Source organism: Panicum virgatum, chromosome 1K (assembly GCF_016808335.1).
Source record: "Panicum virgatum strain AP13 chromosome 1K, P.virgatum_v5, whole genome shotgun sequence".
Lineage (NCBI taxonomy): Eukaryota > Viridiplantae > Streptophyta > Magnoliopsida > Poales > Poaceae > Panicum > Panicum virgatum.
Window position 1 is genome coordinate 10,767,926 of NC_053136.1, and position 22,453 is coordinate 10,790,378.

Below are 22,453 nucleotides of genomic sequence, written 5' to 3' on the forward strand. Positions count from 1 at the left end.
TTCTTTTAATGCTTTAGAAGTAATGGGCCAAGCCCATTACTCCGACAATATCTTCTCTTTCCTATCAAGCATCATTTCTACCCCACACTGCGGCTGCTTAAAAAAAAATCTGTTTCCGGGCAGACGCAGCCCAAGACAAGGCTGCCAAGTCCTGGGCTGTTAGCGTGCTCACAACAAAAACAGACGTGGGCCGTCAGCCCTGACCCTCTCCCTCCGTTCTAAAATGTAGGTCGTTTTGATTTTTTTTTAATTCATAGTATTTGTTATACATCTAAATATAACATAGTTTGGAACTTTTGTTAATTAAGATGAAAGGCGGGCCCCCGTTTACCACTTAAGGACACAAACGTCGCAGTCTTTACAATAATTCAAGAGTAAGCGCCCATTGAAATATAGCCAAACTCTAAATAATGCCCTAAACTATAACTTAAGTTCAATTTATCCCATAAACTATATCATTTAATTTATTTTACTCCATACAACAATTTATCTTTTCAGTCTCACAAGTTAAATTTTAATTTCAAATTTTGCAGGATAGTAGTCGACATCACAACGTTTATTTAGAAAAAGTTTTATATTTTTTCCATTAGTTTTCATATAATTTTGAATTCTGATTAATTTATTATTAAATATCCTAATCTATCAAAATAATGATAAAAATTATGCTGGCTCAATTTTATTATGGAGGAACCTGATCACACTCGTGTACTCAGTATCCGTTTCTTTTTTTAACTATATTAGGGCCCTAAGTACCAGGAGATTGTGAACATTCGATTGGGAGATGGCACCACTCGACGCGATCAAGTCCTGGAAGTCGATGGTGAAAAGGCTGTTGTGCAGGTTGCCTCTTTCGTGTGGATTCTGTTCTTTTTGACTGAAGAATGGCAATCAAGTTTAAATGCTTCATTTTATTGTTTGATTTATACGATTCGTTAGGATCATCTTGCCTTCAAAACTTTCTGTATTATCATTTGCGGGATTGTTATCAGGATACTAAGCTACGTGTCTTTTCAGGTCTTTGAAGGTACCTCAGGAATAGACAACAAGTATACTACTGTGCAGTTTACCGGCGAGGTATTGTCTTATTTCCATCTCTGTTTCTGATATCTGGTAATTTGATTTTTTTTTTGTTTTATCCTGCTCTGCTCTAATTTGAAATAACTGGTCAAATCGTGGAATTTTTTGAGCTGCAAAGTTTCATGACATGCTTCTCGATGTGTGGATCTGGAAACTATATGGAAACTGATATTGTAGAAATTAGGTTGTACAAACTTTCAATCTTCCTGCTGAATAAATATAGTTCTCAGTTTAGGCTTTTGTTGGATCATCTTAGTATGGTATGATACTTGCTTAGTGTCATGACATTGACAACTGAAGAGAAGGGTGCAGATTCAGTCAGGCATTTAAAATAAGCATTGTTTCCATTTTCATATGTTCCAAGAAGCACATTTTCACCACTTTCCTTATGAGGAAGACTTAAGAATGCACCTTTTGTTTTACAGGTCTTGAAAACTCCTGTCTCACTTGATATGCTTGGACGCATCTTTAATGGTTCTGGGAAACCTATTGATAATGGTCCTCCAATATTGCCTGAGGCTTATTTGGATATTTCTGGTGAGCTATTTTTCATTGCAAACAACTTTAACGGCTGTGTTTGTGATTGCATCCTTTGGCGGACACAAATTGGCTAGTGACTCACTCATTAGAAGGATTTGAGAGCCACTAAATCATCCATTTTTGGAGACTGTTTACCATGTGATAAACTTGTGAGGTCTGATGATATTTCAGGAAGTTCTATCAACCCCAGTGAGAGAACCTATCCAGAAGAGATGATTCAGACAGGAATATCCACCATTGATGTGATGAACTCAATTGCCCGAGGGCAAAAAATTCCTCTCTTTTCTGCTGCTGGGCTTCCCCACAATGAAATTGCTGCTCAGATATGTCGTCAAGCTGGTCTTGTCAAAAGGCTGGAGAATTCTGGCAAGCACAAGGAGGTAGTGATCTTAATTAGGTTTGTTTTTTGGAAGATGTGACACTTCTGAAAATGTTCTAAGTTATTGTTTGACTGCTTTTGAAATATAGGTTGACTTTACCCCTGAAAGAAATGGTTGACCTCTGTGTGGTTATTGAATGTTAAATATGCCTCGAATCAATCTTAGATTCCTTATTTCAACATCCTATTCTTGTGGTATCTTTCTTGGTTTCACTACTTTGGTCTCTTTTGTAAGTGAAAGATCTATCTGCTCGAATAGATCTCTGAAAATTGTGGAAAAATCTACTGTATAACATTGATACGTTTTCAAACCTGGATTATTGTCATACTGTGTGAAGCCAGTAATTTTCGTTCTGTTGCTTTGTCTTTTGAAATTTATTCCACTCATTTTGTTGTGGTTTATTTTCCTTTCAGGGTGGTGATGAAGACAACTTTGCCATTGTGTTTGCTGCTATGGGAGTAAACATGGAAACAGCCCAATTTTTCAAACGTGACTTTGAAGAAAATGGTTCTATGGAACGGGTCACCCTTTTCCTGAATCTGGTATTGAAATTATCGTTATATGGTGACCATATGTATTAGACCTCAACAAATAAAATCTTTGAGGTGCTAGAATAAAAGTTGACTCTTGCTACTTCTCTTTATTGATTTACAGGCAAATGATCCTACAATTGAACGTATCATCACGCCTCGAATTGCTCTTACGACAGCAGAATATTTGGCATATGAATGTGGGAAGCACGTGCTTGTCATTCTGACAGATATGAGCTCTTATGCAGATGCACTTCGTGAGGTATTGAATGCACTCTGTAGTATTTCCGCATTTTCTCAAATTATATGTTTCTGTTGCCTTTTCCTAACGCTTATTTGTCTACAAGGTGCATTCTTAGATAGAACTTTTCACCCACTACTAGAAGAAATTCTCCCTCTGATGAGCTTATATCTGTTTCAATACTTACTCTTTGAACTTAGCTATAGAATTAGTCAGGGCATACATCTTGCAATTTTTGGTAGAAAACTCGATGGAATTTTTGAGAGGGATTTTGAATTTTAATTACAAGGAAAATTTATGCTCAGGTCTCAGCAGCACGAGAAGAGGTGCCTGGTAGGCGTGGTTATCCTGGATACATGTATACTGATCTGGCAACCATATATGAGCGAGCTGGGCGTATTGAAGGAAGAAAAGGATCAATTACTCAAATTCCTATTCTAACTATGCCTAATGATGGTAAGTCATGAACAAGAAATCCACGTGAGATAGTGTGTGCATTGTGTCTAAATTTTGTTGCATTCCTGCCTGGATTGGTCCATCAGCTGCTGCAGGGCCTTCCGGTGCCTACCTGGTGAACTGCTTAGAGTGTTCATCTGATATTAGTTTTTCTTTATGCACGAACACTGCCTTTCTTGACTTGCAAACTGGAACACGATGTTTTATATTCTGACTTTTTTTTTGGCTCAACAGATATCACACATCCAACTCCGGATCTTACTGGATACATTACTGAAGGGCAGATATACATTGATAGACAGCTCCATAACAGACAGGTTTGTTTGCATGTGCTTCTGTTACAATATCTATTTTGACTTCTGTTATAAAGTTACATGTGCGGGTTGTTCCCTATGTATAGACAGTCATGAAGAAAAAAGGAAATTGGGAAACATAATATATACATTACCCATGTTTCCTTATCTTAACAAGACGTATGACTTTGTGTTGCTTTCTTAGATATACCCACCCATCAATGTTCTGCCATCTCTCTCACGGTTGATGAAGGTACCACTCATCACAATGTTTTTGTCGTGTTCCTTAATTTAAAATTGCATGAATAATCATATCATGGTCATTCACTTTCAGAGTGCTATTGGCGAGGGTATGACACGCCGAGATCATTCAGATGTGTCCAATCAGGTACCTTCTTGAGCCTTTGAGTGCAGTGATTAGGTTTCATTCTGCCTCTGATGGTTGTTAATGGGCTAACATGCTTGGTTGTTCAGCTTTATGCCAACTATGCAATCGGCAAGGATGTGCAAGCTATGAAAGCAGTTGTTGGAGAGGAGGCTCTTTCATCCGAGGATCTGGTGTGTCATAAGAGAACTAATTCGTGTTGTGTGCAAAAATATTCTTTTAAGTTCGAAACTAATTCATTGCACTTTTTGTTCTGTTGTTATGCAGCTCTATCTAGAATTTCTTGACAAGTTTGAGAGGAAGTTTGTGACACAAGGTGCATATGACACCCGAAACATTTTCCAGTCACTAGACCTGGCATGGTCTTTGCTTCGCATATTCCCTCGAGAACTTCTCCACCGTATCCCTGCAAAGACCTTGGATCAATACTACAGCAGGAATGCCACCCACTGATCTCTCTCTCCAGAACAAGATAAAAACACAGTTTTCCGAATCGCAACTTAAATAAAGAGGAGGGCTCGAAGACTTTGTATATTTTTTATACTATATATTCTTTCAGTCTCTGCACGCAAGTTACCATCGACAGGCCTTGTGCACAGGCGGCTTTTGTAATGCTATGTATACTTGAACCCCATGCTGGAGCTCATTTTTTAGATGGAATTGCGTAGCAGCACTGTAAAGCCATATTGGCTATGAAAATCTCGACGGTGTTGGTTACATTTGTCTCTCTTTGTAAATGAATCAAATAATGTCTTCGTGTCATTTCTCTCCGGATGCAACGAAGATGAAGTTACGTTGCTTCTGCTGCTTGTTGTAGTTCGCAACCCTTTTCCTTTTCTTTTTTTCTTCTTCTCTCTCTGTCCCTCTGACAGTGTTTGGTTCATGTTTTGTAACGTGAACAGATTACAGGGAAGAAAGAGACACCAATACAGCATTATCCATCTTATTATATCAGGGCCATGTTTGGATCCGGGTGCTAAAAATTAGCACCTCTACTTTTAGTCCATTTTAGCTTCAACTAGGTCTATGCCCGTGCGTTGCTACGGGAACTGAAAAGAATTTCTAACGCAATACATGAAGCATATGGAAAATATATATGTTAATTTTAACATGTTTTGAGCTGCACGGAGAATCTCATAAGCACCAACCATACTTGCATACTTTAGAATTCGTACTTGGCATCTTATGGGAACAAAACAATAATATGTTTACCATTGCAATATCCATGGTGGCTACTCAAACAGTAATAATTACATTCAATGCAACAATATGTGTAGCTCATTTGCAAATACAGCCAACTTCCCGTTCCCATACCTTTATTTGGATACGTCTTCGTGAATTGATATCACCTCCGTTAGTTGAAAGTTGAATCGCCACCAGAAAACCTATTGGCTTGCGATGATTTTGATGGCACAAGTTGTGATCTGACAAAAGAGAATTAGAATGTTTTCTAGTATTTTTAGCATGGGACATGAAAAATGACAACGATCACATACTATTAGGCATACGTGCATTCAGCCACCAAAGGGAAGAAACTGTTGAGTTCCACTAAAATCCATCTACGCCAAATACATTCTCAAATTATGAGATTTAAGTATGGCAAATGCCCCAATGTGACAATGGAAAATTACACTGCTATGAGCTATACATAAGCACTATGCCCTTATCAGTTCTTTCCAAATTAGAAAAACAATAATCACAAGACTAATTCCATAAATAATTTATCTCATTTAGTATATACCAATCTTAAAAGGCTCCTTAGAACAACTAAATCGCATCAAGCGCATTTGACCGTAATGAAGACAGACCACAGCCATGTAAATGCATGTTAAGCAACAACAAAATTGGCAAGTAAAAGAACGGTCATGGAGTTCAGTTTGTTTTTTTCCCCCTAAAATATGGATTTGGCAGTGGTTAATACCTGTGACCAATACCTGACGCAACAAATCATGTGTTCTGATGAAAAATTTCAGAAAACTGTACATAAATATGTAAGATGGTCACTGTGACTGGTAAAAAATTTCTCATATAGTATATACCAATCTTAAAAGGTTCCTTAGAACACTAAATCGCATCAAGCGCATTTGACCGTGATGAAGACTGACCACAGCCATGTAAGCGCATGTTAAGCAACAACAAAATTGGCCAGTAAAAGAACGGTCATGAGTTCAGTCTGTTTTTTTCTTAAAATATGGATTTGACTGTGGTTAATACTTGTGACCAATACCTGATGCAACAAATCATGTGTTCCAATGGAAAATTTCAGAAATCTGTACATATATATGTAAGATGGCCACTGAGGCATTGTAAAAAAACTCCATCACAGAACAAGGAAAAAGATGGGCATGTAAGTTGTGTCATTGTGCCCCAAGATTTCACACATGACAACAGCTGTAGTTTGTTTACAAAATTCATTTGCTCCAAATGTTCTAATGAAAATAGTTACGAATATTCAGCTACGTAACCAGCATATATGAGATGACCTTACTTTTACAGGAGTCAGGAATACTCCAACGAAAATATTTCCGAATATTACAGAAGTAAGCAACTGGCAATGGTTAATACCTGCAACCAGTACTTCCTTTCCCCCTGCTCAATGTAGGACAGTTGCTACCAGGATAAGCTGTCTCACCTGATGCAACAATTCATATCTTGTTGCCCAGTAGTTTTACTACATAATCAGAATAACACCTGATGATAAAGCATAAGTCAATATGGTAAAAGTGAAATGCAGAATGGAAATTTGGCTCCCCTGTTGTGCTTGCTCACTTGTTGCTTTTACCTGATGCTATTATGAAAGAAAAAAATAACAGAATAAATGATATCATTTCTCTTCCATAGTTGCATTGCCTGATTTATTATTTGCTTTCATCATTTTAACAGCTTCACTATTTCATCTCTAGAGCCCCACGAAAGACAAAGTTAGCTGACAAAGTGACTTATTGCAATGTCCCAAGATCAACTATCACAGAGTAGACAAGGAAACTTAAGCAGATCAAGAAAATCAGCTACTGTGTATATACCTCTAAACAAAAGTCAGCTGCCTGCAATAAGTCTATAACCTGGTGACCGTCTTTGGAATCTGCTACATGTACCGCATTACCGGTCCAAATGCAAGCTACAGAGAAGAACAATGACAATTTTTTTCTTCTATTTTTGCATGCTTGGGTCATATAACACTGAAACCTCTTTAGCCCATGGAAAGAAATCAGCTACGTCTGCCAAAATAGCATAGTTTCAATTTCTAAGAGCCCATGCTAATTATTTTGGCAGCATCTTTAGATTGGACAAAAGAATATGATCAATATGATTTTAGCATATCAAAAATAATATAAAAAAAGGAATACAAAGCTGCTATACTTGAATAGCTTAAAACTGTAGCAACACAGTGATGCGACAAAAACATATATAGTAAAGGAGTAAAAATAAATGACCACTGGCAATGGTTGCTTACTTGTTGCTTTTACCTGATGCTATTATGAAAGAAAAAAATAACAGAATAAATGATATCATTTCTCTTCCATAGTTGCATTGCCTGATTTATTATTTGCTTTCATCATTTTAACAGCTTCACTATTTCATCTCTAGAGCCCCATGAAAGACAAAGTTAGCTGACAAAGTGACTTATTGCAATGTCCCAAGATCAACTATCACTGAGTAGACAAGGAAACTTAAGCAGATCAAGAAAATCAGCTACTGTGTATATACCTCTAAACAAAAGTCAGCTGCCTGCAATAAGTCTATAACCTGGTGACCGTCTTTGGAATCTGCTACATGTACCGCATTACCGGTCCAAATGCAAGCTACAGAGAAGAACAATGACAAATTTTTTTTCTATTTTTGCATGCTTGGGTCATATAACACTGAAACCTCTTTAGCCCATGGAAAGAAATCAGCTACGTCTGCCAAAATAGCATAGTTTCAATTTCTAAGAGCCCATGCTAATTATTTTGGCAGCATCTTTAGATTGGACAAAAGAATATGATCAATATGATTTTAGCATATCAAAAATAATATAAAAAAGGAATACAAAGCTGCTATACTTGAATAGCTTAAAACTGTAGCAACACAGTGATGCGACAAAAACATATATAGTAAAGGAGTAAAAATAAATGACCAGCATAAGAAAAGTGATGAAAAGAATATGTTGCTTTAGCGTAAGCAATGCAGAAGGAAAACTAATTTCTTCAGTAATAGAGGCACAAACTAACCTACATGGAAGAAACGAACTAAATGGTCTAGCTGGCTGGAGGAATGATCTGAGAAACAACATCATACGACATGATGTCAGCAAATTTATTATATATGCAGCAATGTATATTTTAGTTTATCTGAAATAGTACCTTTGCTTTTTGGGAGCTGATCAGTTGCCTCGTTGTGCTGCTCTTGCTTCCTATCATCAAGAACTGAACCTGCTAATTACAAAGACCCAAACATAAGGTAGAGGCGAATCAATAAATATACAATCATATTTTATTAACCATTTTCACAAATTGGTAGTATGGACACTCTGCAAAAAAGTAAGAGAAAAAAAATTTAAAGCATATAGTATCGTCTATAACTGATTTTACTACTTACTGTTTGCAAAAAAAAATCAACAAAGTAAAAGGTACTAACCTGCAAACTGTGAAATCGTCAGGTGGGTACCTTGCTTGCTACTGTAGTTGCAGGCATGCATTATTTGACAAGGGCAAAATGTGCACTGGGTACCTCCTCAACGACCGGCATCAACAGCATAGGTCTGAGAAGGGGTAGATGTAAATCAGTCATCTCCCCTACATTCCTACAAGCTGCCTGCACCACCGTCTGCACATAACCAGCACCCAGTATGGGTGTGTCCAAATCAAGGATACAATGGAAGGAAACACTGACTTGCGTGCTGATTAGTAGATGGAATCGGCGTACCTCAGCCTTGTGATTAGTAGATCTGGGGCACCGCTTCATCTTCTTGCGACGGCATCCTAGCCGTGCTAGCTTGTGTCCGTTGTCAGCAGCTGGCGTCGTATGGAACTTCTTCTAGCCAAGGACAGCGGGGCCAGCGGCGACGATGTTTACGTGTTCTTATGCCAGGGAAGGTCCCACATTAGTTGCTGCGCGTGGCTGGGACTCCGCCGGCCGGCTCGATCCACCAGCTGCTCACGCGCCGGGATTAGGGGACGGCTCGATGCACGCCCGTGGTCTGGACGGCGCATGGCAGCGGGGGAGGCCTGAAGGCGCGTGGTTACGACTGCGGGGGGTAGCAGCTTCCCACGGAATCGCGACGGCGCACAGCAGCGGGGACAGTGGTGGAGGGATTGGCGGAGGAGGGGACGGAGGCGGCGCGCCGGCGGAGGGGGTGCCGAGAGTGCGCGGCACAGGAGACGGATAGGAGGGGGAGGGCGGCGGGCGGCGCGGGATCCAACGCCTGTCGCCGCGCGCGCGGCGGCAGGCGGAGGACGCGCGCGAGGCGGCGGCGGGCGGAGGACGGCGGGAGTGCGAGAGGGATGAGTCGATGAGATCCTTTTTTTTTTAACAGAGACTACGGGAGCGGCGGACGGGACCAAATCCAAATGACGAAAGACGAAAGACGCAGGCCCGCGATGCGTTTAAACGAAACGCGGCCCTTCCCTCACTTCTCGCGGCGCGCAGTTCATTTTTCTGCTTTTTTGCCGAGCGCGACTGCTAAACGCGCGTCGGCCGCAACCTGTTCGGCGGGATTTTTCTGCTTCTTCCGCTCAAAAGCATCGCGGAAGCCGAACCAAACAGGGCTGCAGGCAGACCGACCGCTAAAAAAACGTCACTCTTAGCCTTTCTTTTTTATAGTAAAGATAGAGAAAAGATAGATCTAAATAAGTGGAACTCTAAAGTGAATTAGCACCTCTAAAAAATTAGCCACTCCAAAAGATGCTTATTGGGGCTATTTCTGCGTGAGTCCCACTAAATAGTTACTTTTTTTCTCACCCCATACATAGCTAATGATTAAAATACATATTTAGTCCTCAAATTAATCCATGGATCTAAACAATTCTAGAGGCTAAATTTTATAGAGCTAATTTAAGAACAAAACTTTAGTTCTCAAATTAGCCTAAGAACGACCAGGAAGCAATTCACCAAGAGAGTTTAAAAGGCAGTTTTAGTATTGATTTTACATTGCCTATTTTAGGGAGAGCTGTTTGTATCGATTCTTGTATTGCATCGGATGCCCTGTCATTGTATTAATTCTCATCATTAGTGGTATTCAAATTCGAAGAACGTACCCAATTTCAAACATCTAAACATATCTATTTCAGTAGTACGCAAGCACCGAATTGTAGACTCACTCTACACGTTTATACTCCCGACGTCGTGGGTTCCCACAAGAAGCAATACAGACGAAGGTTATCCGAAGTCTGAATATGTCTTGAGACCATTTCTGTTTTGGATTTTTGGAACAATTCTAACACCAATACATCATCGGGGATTCGCACGAGACTCGGGGATTTCGTTTTGAATTTTCATAATGCCACTCAAAATATTTGCCTATTTTATACAGTGTTAGTCTAAACAGTAAACGCTAAACAGTCGGTTGCCTACCATTTAGCTATTTATTCGGACTACACGGTCAATTAAACAGATTAAACGGTCATTAAACGGGTAATCAACTGATTAAACTGACGCGGCTAGCCAGTGTGTAGTGTTTAGAGCAGGGCTAATAATCCCGCTGGGCAGCCGGCTACTGTGACAGAACCGCCAAATTAAAACTCTAAATTTAGCGTAATGACCGTTATTTGAACACATCAGGCGCATTAGCTTAATGGTTTAATTTGATGGTCGTTTCTCAACCCACGATCCGATCGAAACAACACCGGTAGTCCTACGCGAAGGCGGGCGCAGATAGTACAAACACAATAATTACTTGAAAATACTAAAGTAACACGCGATAGAAACTTTAAGTTTTACAAACCGAGTTCAAATACATACCTAATTTACATAAACCGAAAATCTTACAATTTTACATCAGAGGGACCAAGGTTAAAAACATAAAAGAAATTACAACACTCTGCTAACTCTAGTTCTGGTCCTGCACAACCGGTCAGACCGGTTCGTCTAACTGGTCAGACCGGTACCCCTCGGCCTATCCTAACAACCGGTCAGACCGGTCCACTGACCGGTCAGACCAGTCTAAACAAAACTGGGGGGCTGCACACTCTGCCCTCAAGTGTGCAATCCGCCAACTCCCTAACCTAAGGGTCTCGCTCCGCCACCTCCCACCCCTCTGCATCCCGGCGGAAGAACTTGACACAGCAGGGGCAGAAGTCAACGTCCGGGTGTCCTAAAATAATTGTTTCAACAAAAGCCCTGAGCAACTAATAATCGGCAAGACTTAACCCGACTATTGGGTATACTTAACCCACATATCTAGACATGCAAGGCTTTCTGGCTGGTGGTTAATTTTTGCGGAAAAAGCAACTAAAAGTGGGTCCTTCTTTTCCAAAATTTAGCTCCACTTTATATCAATAAAGTTTACTAATCCGCTATGCTTTGCAAATCTCTATAGCAATCTTGGTGAACAAAACATTAATTAAGTTATGTCACCCCTCATTGCAGCTCATCTCATTTTATTCCACTTACTTTCTACGATGTGACCAAGAGATCAAGGCTCTCATAATCGCGAGACACGTCGAATCGATTCGATTTAACCTTACAAGGTGGACCTAACCAACACGGCACGCATAGCCCCGTCGGACCACACGCACCAACTCTTCCCCTCCCCGTCTCAAACTATAGAACCGCCCCACCTTCATATAGTTAGCTGAGTCTTACGAGAGACCACCAAAAGTAAATACATACATCCCAATTCTCCGCGGCCACTCGACTCGCCCTAAGGGGTGGTGATGAAGTTCTGTACTTTTGAAGCAAGGCAGTACTAGGTTTACCGGTTTCGACTACCTCCTACTCCCGGCAAATGGTTAGTACTGTTCAATCTCCGATCAGCACAGCCAATAACGAAACGGTCCTTAAGCAACACAGATGGGGCTACACATAGCCCCACCCAGTCTCCCATCCCCTACTTTCCATTTTGGAATTTAATACTCATGTAGTGGAACATAAATACTTCCTATATCTTGCAAGTAACAGGAGATTACTCGACTTCTAACGAGTCCTATTTAGCATGGCATTACTATCGTCCTATACATACTAGTATAACTCAAGGGAACCTAGGGATCATGCAACTAGGGTTCCAAACAGTTCCTGAAATGTAATGCACAAGTAATAAATATATAGTGAGGCATAATTTAAAATAGTAGATCATGCACCGGGGTTTGCCTTGAGACTGCTGCTCAACACCGGGGTCAACTGGGCCTTGGGCCTGGTTCTCACGCCTCTCCTCCTGCTGGGCTTGCTCTAGCAGCTCCTGTACACAACCTCCTCTGCCGCAGCTGCTACACGTGTGCATATGCATATGTCATGAGAATGCATGCATGAATTATAAAGTTTACAGGTAACCAACAACCCCAATAAATTTCTAATTATTTGCACCAACAACCCCACATTGAACCCCCTCTGCCATAGCCACACCGGTCAGACCGGTCCACCTGACCGGTCAAACCGGTCCTATCCAGACCAAGAACTGGAACTCTTGGCACGACGAAAATCGCCCACCAGAAACAAAACCCATCTAGGATCTAGTGCAGGGACGTAAATGGAGTTGTTTGACCGGAGGAAATCACCTTAAATCATCTAGAACGAGAGATCAAACCATCACAAGCTAGAATACCTTGGATGAGCTTTTCCCCTTGCTAAGAACTTGGATCCACTGCACCCCAAGGAGGGAATCATGGAGAAGATGATCCACCAAGCTGATTGAAGCTTTCCCAAGCCTTGGAATGGCTTTGGGGTGAGGGATTTTTTGGAGAAAGGGTTTGGGAGAGGGATGCTCGGGGTGAGAGGGAGCTGGGCGTGGTGAGGATGAGTGAGTTGGTGAGGGAGAGAGAGAGAGAGAGAGAGAGAGAGAGAGAGAGAGAGATTTAAATGTTGTGGGACTCAGAACGGTTGAAATCGGTTCAACCGGTCAGATCGGTCCGGCCTAAGCTGACAAGAAAAATTTTGATTTAGTGATTTGTCGCGTCACTTGAAACTAATGGCCGTGATTAATTTAATTACGAAGGATTAACACCTGGGTGTTATAATCTTCCCCCTAAAAGAAATCTCGTCCCGAGATTTAATGGAGGTGCGAAATTGAAAAGATGAAAATTGGTGAGTACCTTGATAGGCTTGTAGCAATTCAGGACATTTAGACTGAACAAAGTCCTCCGTTTCCTAAGTAGCTTCCCGCTCGGAGTGATTACTCCATTGCACCTTATAGAAGTTGCTGGTGTGATTTTGAGTGACTCGAGTCTTGTGATCAACAATCTTCTCAGGATGCTCTGGATTGACGAGATCAGGCTCCAACTGTAAATTCTCCATCTCAACAACGTCAGTCGGAACTCGGAGGCACTTTCTGAGTTGGGACATATGAAAGATATTGTGGACCGCAGACAAATGTGGGGGAACTCCACACGATATGCCACCGGTCCACACCGTTCAATGATAGAAAAAGGACCAATATAATGGGGTGCTAACTTTCCCCGTACTCCAAACCGTTGAATACCCTTCATGGGAGACACCCGAAGGTAAACATGATCCCCAACTTCAAATGTCAGGGGCCAGCGTCTCTTATCTGCATAGCTCTTTTGGCGAAATTGAGCGCCTTTCAAATTTGTCTGTATAAGACAAACCTGATCTTCTGCCTCGCCAACCAAATCGGGCCCAAAGAAATTCCGCTCATCGGCTTCTGACTAATTCAATGGAGTCCTACATCTCCGTCCATACAAGGCTTCAAAGGTTGCCATTCTGATACTTTCTTGATAGATATTATTGTAAGAAAATTCAGCGAGTGGCAGACACTCATCCCATTTCTTACTATAAGAGAGTACACAGGCCCGCAGCATATCTTCTAGAATTTGATTAATTCTCTCGGTTTGACCATCGGTCTGAGGATGATAAGCTGAACTGCAGATCAACTGTGTACCTAAAGCGGCATGGAATTGTTCCCAGAACCGTATAATGAATTGTGCACCATGATCCGAAATAATAGTTTTGGGAATCCTATGGAGACTTACAATACGGTCTAGGTATAGCTGAGCATATTGCCTTGCCGTATAGGAGGTCTTTACCAGAAGAAAATGAGCAACCTTTGTAAATCGATCAACTATTACCCAAATAGAATCATACCCTTTAGAGATATTGGGTAGTCTGACAATAAAATCCATACTGACATCCTCCCATTTTCCTGCTGGAATATTCAAAGGTTGAAGCATACCGGCGGGCTTCAAATGGCTTGCTTTAACCCTCCGGCAAATGTCACATTATGATACATACTTGGCAACTTCCCATTTCATCCTTGTCCACCAGAAACGCTGCTTCAAGTCTTTGTACATTTTATTACTACATGGATGGATAGAATACCTAGAGAGATGAGCTTCGTCAAGAATTAACTTCCGTAGCTCAAGGTCTTTAGGTACCACTAAGCGAGTCTTAAACCATAAAACTCCCTCATTATCTTGATGAAAACATTGAACCCTGGGATCATTTTCACTGAGTTTTTGTCTAATCTTGCCCATGCCCACATCACTTTTCTGAGCAGCAATAATTTGATCTCGAAGTGTTGGAGTGAGGATAAAGTTGGTAAGTGTACCCTCTGCTACAATGGCCAAATTCATCTTCTCTATTTCATGGCACAAAGTTTCATGCAAAATTGTAGTTGAGACGCAGCTACAACTCGCCTTGCGACTCAATGCATCGGCAACAACATTTGTCTTACCCGAGTGATAATGAATCTCCAGGTCATAATCTTTGATCAATTCTAACCACGGTCTCTGGCGCAAATTTAGCTCGCTCTGGGTGAAGATATACTTAAGACTCTTGTGGTCTGAGTATATATGAACAGAATTGCCCAGAAGATAATGATGCCAGATCTTTAATACATGCACCACTGCTGCCAGTTCCAAATCGTGAGTAGCATAATTCTCCTCATGTCGCCTGAGGGCTCTGGAAGCATAAGCAATCACCCGTTGATCTTGCATGAGGACACAGCTGAGACCCGTACCTAATGCATTACAATAAGAATCAAAGGCCGAATAATAGCCGGCTGAGTCAAAACAGGGATGAGAACACAGCGGAAACTCGCACCTGATGTATCACAATACACATCAAACAGTCGAGTAACATCCGGCTGAGCCAAAACAGGGGCCGACGTTAAGAGCGTTTTCAAAGCCTGAAAAGCCTGCTCGCACTTGTCGTCCTAGTGGAATCTTATCCCCTTCTTAAGCAATTCAGTCATGGGCTTAGCAATTTTGGAGAAGTCTGGTACAAACCGGCGATAATAACCTGCTAGCCCAAAGAAACTGCGAATCTCTAAAACAGATGTAGGTGCCTGCCAATTCAGGACATCCTGAATCTTACTAGTATCAATAGAAATACTAACCTCAGAGATAATATGGCCCAAGAATTGAACCTTTTTGAGACAAAATTCACATTTGCTAAACTTTGCATATAATTTGTGCTCTCTAAGACGCTGGAGAACAATGTGAAGATGCTATGCATGTTCTTCTTCATTCTTGGAATATATAAGAATGTCGTCAATGAAAACCACGACAAATTTATCCAATTCGAGCATAAAAACCGAGTTCATCAGATACATGAAATGTGCTGGGGTGTTTGTCAACCCAAATGACATGACCAGATACTCATAGAGTCCATATCTGGTAGAGAAGACCGTCTTGGGGATATCCTCAGCTCGAATCTTGATCTGGTGATAGCCCGAGTGAAGATCAAATTTTGAGAATACCTTAGCCCCGACTAACTGATCAAATAGAATATCAATTCGGGGCAGAGGATACTTGTTCTTGATGGTGACGGCATTTAAGGGCCGATAGTTCACGCACATTCTGAGGCTCTGATCTTTCTTTTTAACAAAGAGTGCAGGGCAGCCCCACGGTGAAGTGCTAGGATGAATATAACATTTATGAAGCAATTTTTGCAATTGTTTCTTTAACTCTGCCAATTCATTGGGTGGCATCCGATAAGGTCTTCGGGAAATTGGTGCCGTTCCCGGTTGCAACTCGATGGCAAATTCAACTTTGCGATCCGGCGGTATTCCTGGTAATTCGTCCGGAAAAACATCTGGGTATTCACATACCACTGGTATGTCAGCTAGCTTCTTGTCCTCGACATGGTTCACCATATGGGTCAACGGTGTAGGGCTCATAAGACGTAAGGTCATAGAACCATGGATATGAGAATTTACATGCACCGTACGTGATGAAGTGTTCAGAATAATCCCATGAAATTTCATCCAATTCATACTGATGATGATATCCACTTTCTGGGTTGGTAACATGATCAAATGGGTAGTACAAAATTTTCCTTGAAGCTGTAGAGGGACTTGCTTGGTAGTTTGATTGGTTATCAATTGACCCCCGGGTGAATGAATATGATATGGCTTCGATATGTTTTCTATGCCCAGCCCAAGTCTAGTAGCACACTCTTTACTAATAAAGGTGTGAGATGCATCCGAGTCAAACAACACAGTAACGGGTTGATCATTTATGGAAAACATACTCGTCATCACTGGAGCTCCCTCTGGAATACCCTCAAGGGTGGTGTAGTGCACGTGCCTGGATTTGAAGTGAGCCACCTTGCCCTTCTGATTCTGTTGATTGGAACTCTGAACATGCTTAGGTGGCATCGGGCAACTCCGTGCAAAATGACCAACTTGTCCACAGTTGTAGCATGGAAATAAATTTGGGCGCACCCCCTGCTGCGGTACCCAAACCTTCTGCTCATTCTGCTGAGGAACAGGAGGCCTGACTGTCCCCGGTGGCTGTGTATACTGAGGTGGCCGATACCCCCACTGCTGCTGTGGTGACCCATACACAGGCTGGTGCTGAAAGGGAGCTCGCTGTGGGCCCGACTGCACCAGGCGAAACCTCTGGAGAGCGCTGCTAGAAGATCCCGCTGCGGTGCCTTTCTCTTTTTCTCTGCTTTATGAGCCAGATGGGCGTCCTCCTGAATGATAGCCCCATTGACTAGCTCACTGAAAGTGTCAAATTTAATCATTGCCAGGTGATCTTGGAGCTTGCTGCTAAGCCTCTGCTTGAAACAAGCTTGCTTCTTCTCATCAGTATCCACATGATACCCAGCAAATTGAGACAAAGTGCTGAAGTCCTGGGCATACTGCATCACACTGTTGTTGCCCTGCTTCAGTGCCAGAAACTCTGTGAGCTTCTTTAAATTGTGCCCACGAAAACTGAGTACCCGCAGGGAATATGGTCACATGGTTATCCCACCATGTGCATGCGGGACCCCTGAGCTGCTAAGCTGCAAATCCTGTCTTGTCATTGTCATTGTAGGGGTGCAAGGTGAACTTGGACTCTATGGTCCGGAGCCAGCTATCTGCTTCTAGTGGCTCATCCGCTATGTGAAAAAGCGGCGGTTGAGTGCCCAGGAATTCCTCATATCCAGGAACAGGCGGTGGATGGTTACGTCCAGGCCGCGGTGCTGCCCCCCTGCTCCACAAGCTGGCGGGGGAGTGCCGTCTGCTTGCCGCAATGGCCTGGCCAAATCGGGAGGTGCCGGTGGGTCCGTCATTCTGCATTCAACCATGATTGAATTAGTTACCTTATCCTGATTACATAAAAATAATCATGACAGCAACTAATATTCGAATCATGAAAGAAGGCGCAGAAAATAAAACATTTGAACGCGTTATAAAGGGTTCTGTCTGCACCAACCGGTCAGACCGGTCTGCATGGCGCTGTGCGGCCCAACTGCATGGCACTATGTGGCTCGACTTGGATAAACCGGTCGGACCGGTGGCCAAGACCGATCAGACTGGTCTCCACCTAGAAACCCAAAAACTATCAGTGCTAAGACTTGGGTGACCACCCATACACAATTCATAATACAATTGAAATTAATGAATGCCATGATGCATGAACTTCTATGTCAAACTTTCAAAGGCAACCGAAAAATACAATGATATGATGCAAGAGGTCTTACGTCCTCCTCTTTAACAAAACACCCATCTACTACACTCGATCACTACTTACTACATAGGGCTTATTACAACTAATACCAACCATACCACTAAATGACTTTTATCCCAAATTAAAAACTCATTTTTAATTTGCAAAACCTTAAATTAGTCATGCTTGTACCATCCTCGATGCGTTTCAGCTCTGATACCAGTTGTGACGGAACCGCCAAATTAAAACTCTAAATTAAGTGTAATGGCCGTCATTTGAACACATCAAGCGCATTAGCTTAATTGTTTAATTTGACGGTCCTTTCTCAACCCACGGCCCGATTGAAACAACACCGGTAGTCCCACGCGAAGACGGGCGCAGATAGTACAAGTACAACAATTACTTGAAAATACTAAAGTAACACGCGATAGAAATTTTAAGTTTTACAAACCGAGCAGATAGTACAAGCACAACAATTACTTGAAAATACTAAAGTAACACGTGATAGAAACTTTAAGTTTTACAAACCGAATTCAAATACATACCTAATTTACATAAACCGAAAATCTTACGATTTTACAACAAAGGGACCAAGGCTAAAAACATAAAAGAAATTACAATACTCTGCTAACTCTGGTTTTGGTCCTGCACAACCGGTCAGACTGGTACCCCTCGACCTATCCTAACCACTGGTCATACCGGTCCACTGACCGGTCAGACCGGTCTAAACAAACTGAGGGGCTGCACACTCTGCCCTCAAGTGTGCAATCCGCCAACTCCCTAACCTAAGGGTCTCGCTCTACCACCTCCCACCCCTCTGCGTCCCGGCGGATGAACTTGACACAGCAGGGGCAGAAGTCAACGTCCGAGTGTCCTGAAATAATTGTTTCAACAAAAGTCCTGAGCAACTAATACTCAGCAAGACTTAACCCGACTATTGGGTATACTTAGCCTACATATCTAGACATGCAAGGCTTTCTGGCTGGTGGTTAATTTTTGCGGAAAAAGCAACTAAAAGTGGGTCCTTCTTTTCCAAATTTTAGCTCCACTTTATATCAATAAAGTTTACTAATCCGCTATGTTTTGCAAATCTCTATAGCAATCTTGATGAATAAAACATTAATTAAGTTATGTCACCCCTCATTGCAGTTCATCTTATTTTATTCCACTTACTTTCTACGATGTGACCAAGAGATCAAGGCTCTCATAACCGCGAGATACGGTGAATCGATTCGATTTAACCTTGCAAGGTGGACCTAACCAACACGGCACGCATAGCCCCGTCGGACCACACGCACCAACATTTGCCCTCCCCGCCTCAAACTACAGAACCGCCCCACCTTCATATAGTCAGCCGAGCCCTACGAGAGACCACCAAAAGTAAATACATGCATCCCAATTCTCCGAGGCCACTCGACTCGCCCTAAGGGGTGGTGATGAAGTTCTGTACTTTTGAAGCAAGGCAGTACTAGGTTTACCGGTTTCGACTACCTCCTACTCCCGACAAGTGGTTAGTACTGTTCAATCTCCGATCAGCACAGCCAACAACGGAATGGTCCTTAAGCAACACAGATGGAGCTACACATAGCCCCACCCAGTCTCCCATCCCCTACTTTCCATTTTAGAATTTAATACTCATGTAGTGGAACATAAATACTTCCTATATCTTGCGAGTAACATGAGATTACTCGACTTCTAACGAGTCCTATTTAGCATGGCATTACTATCGTCCTATACATACTAGTATAACTCAAGGGAACCTAGGGATCATGCAACTAGGGTTCCAAACAGTTTCTGAAACGTAATGCACTAGTAATAAATATATAGTGATGGCATAATTTAAAATAGTAGATCATGCACCGGGGCTTGCCTTGAGACTGTTGCTCAACACCGGGGTCAACTAGGCCTTGGGCCTAGTTCTCACGCCTCTCCTCCTGCTAGGCTTGTTCTAGCAGCTCCTGTGGCTCCGCAACCACCTCGTACACGACCTCCTCCGCCGCGGCTGCTACACGTGTGCATATGTATATGTCATGAGAATGCATGCATGAATTATAAAGTTTACAGGTAACCAACAACCCAAATAAATTTCTAATTATTTGCACCAACAACCCCGCATTGAACCCCCTCAGCCATAGCCACAACGGTCAGACCAGTCCACCTGACCGGTCAGACTGGTCCTATCCAGACCAAAAACTGGAACTCTTGGCGCGACGAAAATTGCCCACCAGAAACAAAACACATCTAGGATCTAGTGCAGGGACGTAAATGGAGTTGTTTGACCGGAGGAAATCACCTTAAATCATCTAGAACGAGAGATCAAACCATCACAAGCTAGAATACCTTGGATGAGCTTTTTCCCTTGCTAAGAACTTGGATCCACTGCACCCAAGGAGGGAATCGTGGAGAAGATGATCCACCAAGCTGATTGAAGCTTCCCCAAGTCTTGGAATGGCTTTGGGGTGAGGGATTTTTGGGAGAGGGAAGCTCGGGGAGAGAGGGAGCTGGGCGTGGTGAGGATGAGTGAGTTGGTGAGTAGGAGAGAGAGAGAGAGTGATTTAAATGTTGTGGGGACCAGAACGGTTGAAATCGGTTCAACCGGTCAGACCGGTTGCCCCGACCGGTCAGATCGATCCGGCCCAAGCTGACAAGAAAAAATTTGGTTTAGTGATTTGTCGCGTCGTTTGAAACTAATGGCCGTAATTAATTTAATTACAGAGGATTAACACATGAGTGTTACAATATGTGCCTTTCTGCCCGTTTCTGAGCCCACTACTGCTGTATGTCAGCAGTTTAGTGCATACGGGCCCACGTACAGGGAGTAGAACGCCCGCTTTCTTTTCTTTCCTCCCTTCTCTCTTCTCCACGTAGAATTCAGCATTTAGCCTACTTGTAGTCTTCTATATTACTTGCTCTTACACGGCATGTACATGGGCTAAAAGGCTGTGTATAAACAAACAATGATTTTATAAATGCTGCTCTTGTGACTTGCTGTTGGTTGCAAATTCAGCATCAATAAAATATAGGGATGCTGTAGTATAGTATAGTTGCTTAAAACGGTGTTTTTATATCTATCGGTGAGCACATCCACGCAATTTCCATCCCATCACCGACCATTTGTTTGTTTGTTTAATTTATATATAATATATATTACTCGCGCTCACACTAGTGTGGGATCGAATTTCATTTTTGGAATTCTTTGAATGCCGCCGCCCAAAGTATTTGGCTGTTTCAAAACTGCCGCTCAAATTATTCACTTTCCTAGTTCAGAACGAAATGCCGCTCAGAATATTTGCCGATTTCAAAAATGCCGCCCTCCTGACCTGCGGGTTTTTTTTTTTTGAGTTACCTGACCTGCGGTTGGTGGCAGTGCAAATTCACCATTTCTGCCCGTTGCGCGTTTTCGGGCGCGGACCCGAGCTGGCATTTCTCAGGGGAAATGACCGGAATGCCCCTCGCCGGCCTCATATATTCGAAAAGCGAAAGCCGTCGTCGAGGGAGGCTACAGCGACCGACCTACTCATTTCGGCGGCGCCGTCCTCCGAGCGAAAGGAGTAGAACCCCGCCGCCGCCGGAACGCGCGATCTGCTCCGGCGGAACCGCCAGGACGCCGCCGGCCGGCCGGGCCTCCTCCTCCCTCGCGTCTCGCGTCGTCTCTCCTTGCTGCTGCCGGCTGCAGCCGCGCGCGCGCGGGCGTGTACGTGGAGCCAGCGAGCGCCGCCCGGCCCGCGAGCTCTTCGATCAGCTTACCTGCTGGCCGGCCGGTAAGGAATCGAAGAACCCTACCTCGCCTGGATCGCTCTAGTATAGCTAGCTAGGATCGATCGGAGTCCGTCTCCTAATTCCCTGCGGCTAATCGGCCGATATATAGGCGGATTCATTTCCTTCCGTCCTGCGCTAAGGATTTTCGTTAGTTCATCGCTCGATCGGTGCTCGATCCCAAGTCCCTAAGCTAGATCTGTTTGGGTCTCAACGCGAATTCTTGCACTCTGGCAGGGACGTAGCTATAGGCACTTGTCACGATTGAACTCTAGTTTTATCCGGGCGTGCATGGGGTCATATGGATCTAGTCCTCATGAGATAGTGAGTGGTCTAGCTCCGGCCGTGCAGTGGGTGAAATTTGTTGGTCGTTCATGAGCTTCGCTTCTAGGTTGTTGGTACCTATTAGTTTGTCATTATTAATTGCAGATCGATGTCGTTTTTAGGGAAGTTGTTTATTACTTTGATTTACCTGGCATCATTACCATTTTGTTAGATGTCATTGCTTGGAGGTTTAATAATACAATGTTCTTTTTGGATGCTGTTTACATAGCTCGATCTGTTCAATTAATAGGCATCACTAGTAGTTATTGTAACACGGTAACATGTGTACGCATGGTTAATTTCTATCTTCATCCGTATTATTGATGGAATGAGCATGAGAGTGTTCAAGTTTTTTTTTTTGGCTCTAGATACCAAAGATGTTTCTTGAAATTTTGAAGTAGTTCACTCCTTTTTGTTTCATGTGCAATTTTCTTTTAGTTCAAG

General features: G+C 42.6%; 1 protein-coding gene and 1 long non-coding RNA gene across 5 annotated transcripts; one reads left to right on the forward strand and one right to left on the reverse strand.

Annotated features, from left to right (window-relative positions):
- Positions 1 to 707: 707 nt before the first annotated feature.
- LOC120694061 (V-type proton ATPase subunit B 2) lies at positions 708 to 4,704 on the forward strand. Its single transcript, XM_039977264.1, has 12 exons — positions 708 to 840; positions 1,015 to 1,074; positions 1,503 to 1,614; positions 1,789 to 1,997; positions 2,411 to 2,539; positions 2,652 to 2,789; positions 3,074 to 3,224; positions 3,459 to 3,541; positions 3,723 to 3,770; positions 3,852 to 3,905; positions 3,992 to 4,075; positions 4,170 to 4,704. Exons 3-12 carry the CDS (start codon positions 1,530 to 1,532, stop codon positions 4,353 to 4,355), a joined length of 1,167 nt encoding a protein of 388 aa, XP_039833198.1. The 5' UTR covers positions 708 to 840; positions 1,015 to 1,074; positions 1,503 to 1,529; the 3' UTR covers positions 4,356 to 4,704.
- Positions 4,705 to 5,034: 330 nt separating this feature from the next.
- On the reverse strand, positions 5,035 to 9,312 carry LOC120694154. Of its 4 annotated transcripts, XR_005683398.1 has the most exons (6): positions 8,808 to 9,312; positions 8,520 to 8,708; positions 8,246 to 8,314; positions 7,370 to 8,161; positions 5,399 to 6,684; positions 5,035 to 5,326 (listed from the first exon to the last, which is right to left on the reverse strand). It is a non-coding gene; the product is annotated as an uncharacterized LOC120694154 (long non-coding RNA). The 4 variants fall into 4 exon arrangements; XR_005683379.1 differs by having other exon boundaries at positions 5,035 to 6,684; positions 8,246 to 8,412; positions 8,808 to 9,311; XR_005683388.1 differs by having other exon boundaries at positions 5,035 to 6,684; positions 8,246 to 8,317; positions 8,808 to 9,310.
- Positions 9,313 to 22,453: the final 13,141 nt, after the last annotated feature.

Coding starts and splice junctions, on each gene's coding strand:
- LOC120694061 (XM_039977264.1), top strand. CDS start 1,530: ATGCTTGGACGCATCTTTAATGGTTCTGGGAAACCTATTGATAATGGT. Junction 2,540..2,651: donor TCACCCTTTTCCTGAATCTG/GTATTGAAATTA, acceptor ATTGATTTACAG/GCAAATGATCCTACAATTGA. Junction 3,225..3,458: donor TCTAACTATGCCTAATGATG/GTAAGTCATGAA, acceptor TTGGCTCAACAG/ATATCACACATCCAACTCCG.